The sequence below is a fragment of the Bison bison genome, unplaced genomic scaffold, assembly GCF_000754665.1.
Source record: "Bison bison bison isolate TAMUID 2011002044 unplaced genomic scaffold, Bison_UMD1.0 scf7180017851975, whole genome shotgun sequence".
NCBI classification, from domain to species: domain Eukaryota; kingdom Metazoa; phylum Chordata; class Mammalia; order Artiodactyla; family Bovidae; genus Bison; species Bison bison.
Window position 1 is genome coordinate 20,154 of NW_011482548.1, and position 11,088 is coordinate 31,241.

The 11,088-nt window shown below is 43.9% G+C and overlaps 1 protein-coding gene across 1 annotated transcript; it reads right to left on the reverse strand.

Moving 5' to 3' along the window:
* Positions 1-4,754: 4,754 nt before the first annotated feature.
* LOC104997503 (sperm-associated antigen 11-like) lies at positions 4,755-7,096 on the reverse strand. Its single transcript, XM_010852286.1, has 2 exons — positions 7,042-7,096; positions 4,755-4,942 (listed from the first exon to the last, which is right to left on the reverse strand). The coding sequence occupies exons 1-2, from the start codon at positions 7,094-7,096 to the stop codon at positions 4,755-4,757; spliced, it is 243 nt and encodes an 80-aa protein (XP_010850588.1).
* Positions 7,097-11,088: the final 3,992 nt, after the last annotated feature.

Consider the following 11,088-nt stretch of genomic DNA (forward strand, 5'->3'; position numbering starts at 1 on the left):
CCAAGTCTAGGCGGGTGTTCTCCCCCTTCAGCAATCATCTTCCCTAGCCCTGTGGTCCTCAGGGACATCTTGGCAGCATTTAAGAATTACATGTGGCCCCCAAGGCACCACCTATAGGGTCTGACGGATTATCTAGGGTGGATCCTTAGCTGACTCTGTAATGGCACCTGAATGAAACTGTTGTATATCCAGACTGAGAACCATGGTCTCAGGTAGAGAGCTGGGGATCCCAGGAACCCCCTCCAGCAATTCACTACCTTTCCCTGCAGTCACATGACCGCTGGCACCACCACAGCCACCCAACAGCTAAGGCTCCGAGTAAGTGGAACACAGAGAAGTTGCAGTGAACCCTGATAAACATAATTTCACCACATGATCCCACAGACCCCTAAAAACCTGTGAGAGGAAAGGCTGGGCCTCCTCCTCAGAGAGAGAGAAGGTGCCCTCAGAGGAGACGGTCACATGATCCACTTCATGTCAGACAGACAGGCACATTCTGGAAGAAATAACTCACTTGGGGGCCGAGGGAGGTGGGCTTGTTTGTATGGAGAAAGATAGAGTGGTCTGAGGAGAGATGTCAGATGGGCAACACCCCATTCCAGACAGAGAGAAAGCATTCCCTGAGGAGAAACCTAGAGTCCTGGGCCTTGACCTCAGGGAGGTCAACAGCTCTTGTTGAAGACAAGGCCTGGTGTTTGACTCTTGTTCTCAGACACAGAGATAGGCTGCAGACTCCTGAGTTTGGAGGCTCCTTACTTCACCTCCAAGTAACAGATGGAGCCCGGGACCACGGTGGATTTCTGAGCTTCTGGGGGCCTGGGTTTCCTTGGCTTTTACGTACACGATCATGCATCTTCTGAGAAGATGACACTATGGGTGTTTCATGGAGGATTCTGCGGGCGGTTCCGGAAGAGGAAGGTTAACAGGCTGAGCTAGTGCAACATGACTGTGAGCCTGTACGGCCTGTGGCCTTACACAAGAGCTAGTTGGAACGATTTTCTTTTTTGTTGTTGTTGGTGGTATTAAAATTTCATCTCAGTCTTTTATTGCCACTTCGCCTCCAAGGACAGCATAATTTTCAGACAGCACAGAATTGCTCTGGGAAACAAGCAGGCGGCATCTGGCCTGAGAGATTTTTCATGAGATGAGCACACTCACCTCCCCAGCACAGGGCTTCATAGGTGGGATCTGGTGGCAAAGGTCATCTTCAGAGGCAAGCTTCTCACTTTTCTCTGCAGTTTGTTGTTGTTGAGTCACTGAGTTGTGTCCGAACCCAGGGACTGTAGCACACCAGGCTCCTCTGTCAATGGGATTATCCTAGCAAGAATGTTTAGAGTGGGTTGCCATTTCTTCCCCATGGGGAGGGAGGGGGATCTTCCTGACTCAGGGATCAAATCCATGTCTCCTGTGTCTCTTGCTTGGCAGGCAGATTCTTTACCACTGAGCCCCCTGGGAAGCCCCTCTCAGCTCTGTCTTCAAAGACCCCAAGATGTGGGGAGAGCAAGTGCCTTCTTCTGAAGAGTCCAGATGAACAAGACAAAGATGATCGACATTCAGCTGAGGGACTTTTTCACTCATGAAGGATTCAAACACCCTCTCATGTTATAACTGTACAGAGAAAGAGCTTGTGTAAATGTGTCCATGTATATGCATGTCTGTATTTTCCTTACTGAATTGCTGCACCTACAGGAATTCAAATATAATGTGTACTATTTCCACATCGAAACACAATCTCAACTCACTCGCCCTGTGTCTTATTTGAATCAAGAAGATTCCAACATTAAATAACAAAAGTTTAATGACCCATTTGAGATCAGTGGATACAAACATATGACCACATCACAAATGAAGAGCTTGACAGGGATGAGTTACAGGACTAGAATTCGGGGGTTTTGATTCCTTGCTCAAGAGTCTTTTCATGATTGCTTCTCAGCCTTTTGGCTAAGATCAAGTGAAGATTCCATGACACTGTGTTGCCTATGTGGGGGTGGGGAGAGCGGGTGGTTTTGTTAAATGACCTTTCAGGGCCCTTTTTGGCCTAAGATTCTGTGTCTGACGGGCAGGGGGTGGCAGGTGAACATTCGTGGTGGAGACTCCTCAGGCTTCTGCCAGCCTCGCTCCTCTAGTCCTGCTGCTCACAGCGGGGAGCAGGGAGCCCTGAAAATGAGAGAGTCACGTGCTCGGCTGTGAGGCAGTGCAACAGGGCAGAGCTGCTGAGAGCTTTGTCCTACTTTCTGGCCATTTGTGAGAGAAAAGAGGGGAGGCGGGCATTAGGGTGTGACAGGGATGTGGCGATCATCACAGGGGGGCATCCCATGTCCTGTCCTCAAGTCAGAAAGGACAGAAGCAGCAGTGGACTGGAGATCTGTCTGAGGCTTGAATTATTCATTCCTTCATCTGTTTCACATTGACTGTGCTTGGCTGGTCACTAAAGTCCTGCAGAGGAGTAAGACCCAGACCTGTCCTGAGGATTTCCAGGTGCAGCGAGAAAAGCAGACATGTGAATAAATCACAGCAGCACAGTGACAGGTCCTAAAAGGGGAGGAAGTGAAGTGAAGTGGCCCAGTCATGTCCGACTCTTTGCGACCCCATGGACTGTAGACTACCAGGCTCCTCCATCCATGGGATTTTCTAGGCAAGAGTACTGGAGTGGGTTGCCATTTCCTTCTCCAGGGGATCTTCTGCTTTACCATCTAAGTCACCAGGGAAGTCAAAAAAAAGGCAAGGAGGGAAGCACCAAGGAGCCTGAGGGCCATGAGCCATAGTGATAGATTCCGCTATGCTGGGCAGGGGAGGACCCGGGAGGGGCCCGAGTGGGGGACATTGGAGCCCTTTGGAGTCTAGGGAGGGCCTGCCCTCTTACTCGTTAGCCATCTCAGAAGAGGAAGCTGCATCTTTGAGATGAATGGTGGGGATAATTATATTTAGCTCAGAAAAAAAGCCATGGAGAAGGTGTATAGACCTCCCGAGTAGAAATGCTGGACCCTGTTGGTCCCAGTCAAGTCCCTCTGTCCTTTCCTGGCTGTCCATGGCCCAGGATCACCACCAGGAAGAGTCCAGCCCCTCCTGGGTCAGTAGAGGGTCCATGCTCCCAACTCCATTTCCTCCAAGAGAAGAGACTTGCCCAAATCCTGGGTGTCCCCCCTGCCCTGCTCCCAGTTATCCCTGATCATTGATGGTGCCCTGATTCTACACCCACATGGGAAGCTGTGAGGACTCTCAGAGGTCTAAACCATCTCCCTCATTTTATTTTTTAAGAAAATAAGGTCAAGAGAGGAGGTAGAACCAGACCTCAGTTCCCCAGTATTCTGGACATGGGCCCATCCGTGTGTGTGTGTGTGTGTGTGTGTGTGTGTGTATGTGTGTGTGCATGCATGCGTGTGTGAAATCTCCAGGGGACAGAGATGTGGGACTTGGAATGGCAGGACTCTTGGCAGAGTATCTGTCGGCCTGCCCTGAAGCATGGAGAGCGTCATGTTTCACTTGGGAGCAAGACCGAAGCCTGAGTGAGATCCCTCCCCAAGAAGACAGTCCTTGCCTATCTGGAACTGGCCCTCAGTCCTTTGAGGGGATGACCAAGGGCTTCACAGAGATGCCTGTGATTAAGACAGGCTCCACTCCTCACAACCCAATGAGCCTGTCTGATGATATTTAGGAATCAACCAAGAGTGAGCGTAGGAGGGCCTGGGGAGAAGCCAAGGCATTGCGCCAAGTGTGGCTGGACGCCTGAGCTGGGAATCAAGACAGGAGCCCAGAGGCAGATCTTCCTTGTGACTCTTAGAGTACATTCAGCTTATGGGAGAGCAAACTGGATTCAGGCAGTGAACACAGACATAGAAAGAAGGTACCTTACCAGGCTCTCTAACTGATCTAGAAAAAGTCTGGCACGTGGTCTCGTACATTAGGACACTTGCTTTTATCACTCTTTACATTTCTTACCTGTAATTAATATTTACTGCCCTTCGGATGACTGCTCAAAGATATGGGATGGGTGACAAGTTTCAGCAGATTCAGAGAAAAACAAAGGACAGCGGGTTGTGAACGCCAAGTCCTGCCTTGCTTTGTTTACTCAGGAATATGCTCTTTAGAAAGAACACAGAACAATGAGCACTGGTTTGGTGATACCAGTTCCAGGAATCCACTTGGGAACTGCTAACCTAGGGGCATTCACTTAACCTTCTGATTTCCATCTTCTGCCCATCCCTAGAATGGAACTGCCTCAACCTTATCATATACTCCATGAGACTGCGTTGATCAACCGAGATAACCTCAGATTGTTTGAAAAAAATTTTAAATCCTATTTACATGTGACTTATTGTTACTGTGACTTGAGGAGGCTGTGGAAAGGGGATCAGGCGCACGATAGTCTGGAAATCAGTAGGATATCAGTCTGGGCTCGGGTTTGATGAGAAGATGTCATTTGGTGGAAAAGAGGCCAGTTAGACTAGCTGCATTTCTGACTCTCTGAAGATGAGCTGGATTTGTACTTTGGTTTCTGGTCTACCCCTAACTGTGAGAAGTCCCTGGAAAGGAGGTGAATATTATGAAATTCTGAGAGTCTTTAAAGAAAAAAAAAACAAAAAAACAGGAAATCAGAAAGTAGGCAAGCTTTCGGGAAAAATCTTTTATCAGACCTTCACCCTTGATGCTGGATTCATTCAACAAATGTTTGTTAAGCACCTGTTATGAGTCACACATTCTTCTAAACACTTAGCATACTTCAAGATTCCGCCTGCTTTCTGGAAGCTTATGTTCTAGGTGCCTGATCTGCCGTCCATCTCTGGTCTGTATTTTCTTTCTTCCTCTGAATGTGGTATGCAGCACCTATTCCAGGGGTCAGAGCAGATTTCAGATTTTTTCTCACCAGAACGGCAGAAAAAAAGTCTGCAGGTTCCATGTTGCATAAGGCAGATAATATTTCTAATTCCAGGTGGAACATCCCCTATGGATAGAACAAATTAACAAATTAGTTCACACAGCAAAAAATGAAGGATAAACATAGGCCACCTCCACACTGTTTATCATACTCTTTAAAAATTGTCTGGACAGGTTCCAGTTCAACTGGAAAAATAAAACAGGGACAATAACTTTTGTTGTTGTTGTTCAGTTGCTAAGTCATGTCTGATTCTTTGCAACTTCATGGATTGTAGCATGCCAGGCTCCTCTGTCCTTTACTATCTCCTAGAGTTTGCTCAGATTCATGTTCATTGGGTTGATGGTTAATCTATGAATGTGAATGAACATGAAACTAACCATCTCATCCCTGCTGCCCTCTTCTCCTTTTGCCTTCAATCTTTCCCAGCATCAGGGACAATAATACATACTTATAAAAGTTGTTGGGAAGCTTTATATAATACATGTATTTGTATATGTTATTGTATTATATCAGGCTTCTCAAGCCTCCTGGTGTGGATATGAGCTAATACAACAAGGAAAAACAGAGTTTTGGAGAATAGAGTGGAATGATTGGAAGGATGAGTCTTGGTCTTTAGGAAAATAGGAAAGTGTTCTGATCCTCAGTTTGTGGCCTAATTTTCAGTTTTACAGCCTAAAATGAAATAAAGAAAACTGACTTCTCCTCACCATGACTTGTGGATTTATAGGTCAAGCAGAACTACCCAATGTTCCCATAAGGAAAGCATTTTCTATTTGTCACAAGAAAAAAAAAAAGAAGAGGAACTACATGTGGTAATGGATGTTGACTGGACTTAGGGTGATTATTTTGCAAACTATACAAATATGGAATCATTATGTTGTACACCTGAAATTAATATTTTATGTTGAATATATCTCAATTTTTCAAAAACAGCATTTTCTATTTGAGAATGAGATGGTCGAAAGAAAGGTCTTATATCAGATCTGCAAAAGTCAATCTATCATGACTCAAAAAAAAAAAAACAAAAACAAGCTTTGCTGGTGGCTCAGTGGTAAAGAAACCACCTGTCAATACAGAAGACACAGGTTTGATCCCTGATCCAGGAAGATCCCATATTCCAGGAAGCAGCTAGGCCCATGTGCCACAACTATTGAGCCTGTGCTCTAGAGCCTGGGAGCCACAACTACTGAGCCCAAACGCTGCAAGTACTGAAGCCTGAGCACCCTGGAGCCCATGCTCCCCAACAAGAGAAATCATCACAGTGAAAAGCCCGCACACTGCAATGAAAGGTAGCCCCTGCTCACTGCAACTAGAGAAAAGCCCGTGTGCAGCAATGAGGACTCAGTGCACCCCAAAATAAATACATAAATAAAATTATTCAAAAACCAAAACACTCACAGTGTTGGTCTTACATGATTTAAAAAAACAACCTTGCACAATATCTCATATCCAAATGGGGTACACCCTTTGAGCCTGTGTCATCTCAGCTCTACCATGGTTTGGAGAGGAGCCCAATGAAGCGAAGGGCGACATACCTAAAGAAGGTCAAAGAACCACAGCCCAGAAATCTGGAGATCAGAGCTGGCCTCACTTCTCCCAGTAGCTAATGATTTCTCCTTGGATAACTCATTTAACTGCTTGTGCCTCAGATTTCCTCTGTAAAATAGGCTCTCTGTGGAAGCTGGAGGAATGCTATTGGCAGTAGGAATTGCTGCTGTGACTGTGATTGTAAACTGCTCTGCAGGACAGCAGCCTTTCTTGGGAGTGTGGTTTCCTCTCCCTGTAAAGTGTGGGGCTTCCATAGAAGATTCATTCCCTTCCAGCTATGACAGTTGGATGACGGTAATTTCTTTCTGTGAACTTTTCTCAGACTGTGATGAATCTTTTCTATTTGTATTGGAGCAAAGATGCCTCTATGACTTGTTTTATGACCCTGAAAACTCATATTTAGCCTCTAAAAACCTTTTTGTAGGGAAGACCAAAATGGTCCAGAGCTGAGTCCCAGAGGGGTCCACCTGCACCCACCACCAACACACAGACACCTCCCACCCACCCCCGCCAGGGACACACACATCAAGAGAATTCCTGCAAAGCCTTCCCCAGCCTGTCTCAGCTAATCCCTACTGGTTGGGAGCAGCTTTCTACCCTGACCAGGAGACATTTACCTGAGTTCATTTGGACCAAACAGAAGAGAACAGTGAACAGAAAGAGGACCTTCATGTTTTAAAGTTCTCTCAGGTCTCCCCGCCCTGCTGTGCAGAAAAGCAAATCTGATGAAAGAGCCAAGTGGAATGGAGAGGACAGGTCACAAAAGTGGGACATTTATAGGTTTGGGGACACTAATGAGGAATGAGCACATTTATCTGGTCTACTGACTAAGGCTGTGGGCAGAAGTTACTGGATACTCTTTTCTGCCTAAAAATAGACAGGCTTCATCGTATTCAGGACCTGACCAATAACTTGGCTTCAGTGGCAGAAGAACCGCTGGGGTGATGGTTACTTAGCACCTGGTGCTGGGCCAAGTGATGAGGACAGAGACATGCAAAGATGGGGTCCCTGCCTTCTAGTAGCTTCTGACTGGTTAGCATCTACCACAGTTGGACACATGGACACACTCTCAGGTGCACAATAGCTACAAGACCACTTATAGGTGGTCTCCTGCCCCTGTTTAACCAATTTGCTGCCAACATGTTTGACCACAAGTCTTACCGAGAAAATGGATTTTGACAAAGAGATGTCAGGTGGCAGCCCCATACTTCTGGAGGTGAGTAAGGGCACAGGTGAGCAGAGTAGGCACCCAGAAGAAGAGGGCACAGGCATTCAGTTCAGAGATTCCAGTTCTAGAAAGATTAAGCAGAGGAAGTGGGTCCTAACAAAGGATACCCTTACTCACTGGCTTATCTGTACTTTGTAAAAGCACCTATTAAAATAGGGCTTAAGGGGAAGTTACTTGGGAACTTTACCTCTCTGTGCCAACAGAAAGGTTCACAAAGCACTATGTAATTATAAAATAGATATTAAGATAGTGTCTATGTGTGATTCAAATGGTAAATAATAAACATTAAAATTTTTCATTAAAAATAAACATTAACATTAAAACATTAAACTCTTTTTTTATGGCTCATTGCTCTGAACCTATGTCTGAAATCACCTGTTGTAAAAATTGCCAACCTAGAGGGGTGGGATCGGGTGGGAGGTAGGAGGGAGGTTCAAGATGGAAGGGACATATGCACACCTACGGCTGACTCACGCTGATGTATTGCAGAAGCCAACACAATATTGTGAAGCAATTATCCGCTAATTAAAACTAACTGAAAATTTAAATGTATAAACGGATTGATTTAACCCTGAGAAAATAGGCTTACATACCAAAACAATACATCCTAAAAGTTCAAGGATTCTGATGAATAATTACAATTCTAAATGGATCTCTCTATAAGAGAGAAGGATTATTGTTCAATGAAAACACTAAAGTGCATATACTCGATTGTATGGGCCATTTTTTAAAAAGTCACCTTCGTAAATGACACAATAAAAAGCATGCTTTATAATTTGTGTTCATCCTTGGTATTTATACCGACCTAATGTAGGGAACATTTAAGGTAAAGGTGTATGGTATATTTTTTCTAGCATTAAAGCCCTAATAGTTGTGAAATTATAGTTTGGAAACTGTTTTCTGTACAGTTGGAAATTTCATGAACTATGTTGGAAAATCAGCTCATTTGGGTGAGAAATAAATTAACAGTATCAGGTTTTATCACCCACATCTCCCCCTATACTTTGATCTATTTTCAAGTCAGTCACAGACTTGGAATGCAACCGCTAAGGAAGAATTGCATAAACAGCCTGGAGAATTAGGTGTGCCATTCTTAAGGAAGCTAAAGTAGAAAATCAAGTTCATTGAATGGTCTTATTAATCTGGTCATAGGTTCATTGGTTTCTATAATTACAGGGTTGAAAGAAACTAAAGTTCATTTTGTTCCAACACAGAAGATAATTATTCTGGTGTGTATTACACTTATAAATAGAAGAAAACAGTATAAGGAGAGATGAAAGATACACAGGTTTGAAACATTTGATAATAGCTAAACACTTTTATGCCATTATGAGATGGTTGGATGGCATAACTGACTCAATGAACATGAGTTTGAGCAAGCTCCGGGGGATGGTGAAGGGCGGGGGAGCCTGGCGTGCTGCAGTCTATGGGGCCACAAAGAATCAGACATGACTGAGAGACTGGAAAACAACATCAAACATTTTTATATATTATAAAAACTTGATACAATTAAATGATAATTAGCCAAACAACCCAATTAAAAATTGGGCACAGGACTTAGACATTTCTCTAGAGAAGAAATACAAATGGCCAATAAGCACATGAAAAAATGCTCAACATCATTAATCATTTGGGAAATGCAATCAAAGCCTCAGAGAGATACCACTTCACTCACCCTAGGAAAGTCATTAAAAAAAAAAGTAACAAAAATAATATTTTGGAAAGTAGACACTATTAGTAACAGTGTGGAAAAATCAGAACCTTCATACATTGCTGATGGGAAAGCAAAATGGTGCAGCTAGAAAGTTTGTAGAAAAAGTTGGATGGTTCCTCAATAAGTTTGAGTTCAGTTCAGTTCAGTCGCTCAGTCGTGTCCGACTCTTTGCAGTGAATCACAGCACGCCAGGCCTCCCTGTCCATCACCAACTCCCGGAGTTCACCCAGACTCATGTCCATCGAGTCAGTGATGCCATTCAGCCATCTCATCCTCTGTCATCCCCTTCTCCTCCTGCCCCAAATCCCTCCCAGCATCAGAGTCTTTTCCAATGAGTCAACTCTTCGCATGAGGTGGCCAAAGTACTGGAGTTTCAGCTTTAGCATCATTCCTTCCAAAGAAATCCCAGGGCTGATCTCCTTCAGAATGGACTGGTTGGATCTCTTTGCAGTCCAAGGGACTCTCAAGAGTCTTCTCCAACACCACAGTTCAAAAGCATCAATTCTTCGGCACTCAGCCTTCTTCACAGTCCAACTCTCACATTCATATATGACCACAGGAAAAACCATAGCCTTGATTAGATGAATCTTTGTTGGCAAAGTAATGTCTCTGCTTTTGAATATGCTATCTAGGTTAGGAAATACTTATTTTCATTTTATGTATTTAAATAATATTTTATTTATTGAAAAAACTTGTACATGAATGCTCTTAGCATTACTATTCACAATCACCAAAAAATGGAAATACACAAATGTCCATCAATGGATTAATGGACAAATGAATTGCAATGTAGCCATATAAAGGACCACGGATGGATCTAAAGATTGTCATACTGAGTGAAGTCATTCAGACAGCGAAAGACAAATATAATATGATATTGCTATACATGGAATGTTAACAAAATGGTACAAATAAACTTATTTACAAAACAGAAATAGAATTACAGATATCAGTTACAAAGGGGGAAAGGGGAGGAAGGGATAAATTGGGAGATTGATTGACATATATACACTACTATGTATAAAATAGACAACTAATACATTATTAATTAATAATTGTGTTGTTAAAATCACCTCATCTTAGAGAAAATAATTCACCTAAGGACAGGATGGTTACTTTTAGTCCCAGGAACCAGATCCTTGAACAGTCAAAAGGTATTTCTTCCACTAATGCGATGAGTTGTGGTGCTAAGTACATACACACACATGCACACACAAACTACTCTATCCCTCACCATATAAAATAGAATACAGTTCAATTCAGTTGAGGTCAGTTGCTCAGTCGTGTCCGACTCCTTGCGACCCCATGGACTGTAGCACACCAGGCCTCCCTGTCCATCAGCAACTCCTGGAGTTTATTCAAATTCATGTCCATTGAGTCAGTGATGTCATCCAACCAGCTCATCCTCCGTCATCCCCTTATCCTTCTGCCCTCAATCTTTCCCAACATCAGGGTCTTTTCAAATGAGTCAGTTCTTTGCATCAGGTGCCCAAAGTATCGGAGTTTCAGCTTTAACATCAGTCCTTCCAATGAATATTCAGGACTGGTCTCCTTTAGGATGGACTGCTTGGATCTCCTTGCAGTCCAAGGGACTCTCAAGGTCTTCTCCAACACCACAGTTCAAAAGCATCAATTCTTCGGCACTCAGCCTTCTTCAGAGTCCAACTCTCACATTCATATATGACCACAGGAAAAACCATAGCCTTGATTAGATGAATCTTT

What these genes read in the sequence shown, in the direction of transcription:
- LOC104997503 (XM_010852286.1), bottom strand. Translation starts at nt 7,096, where the DNA reads ATGAAGGTCCTCTTTCTGTTCACTGTTCTCTTCTGTTTGGTCCAAATG. An exon ending in TTTGGTCCAAATGAACTCAG is followed by an intron (nt 4,943 to 7,041) that starts GTAAATGTCTCC and finishes TTCTATCCATAG; the next exon opens with GGGATGTTCCACCTGGAATT.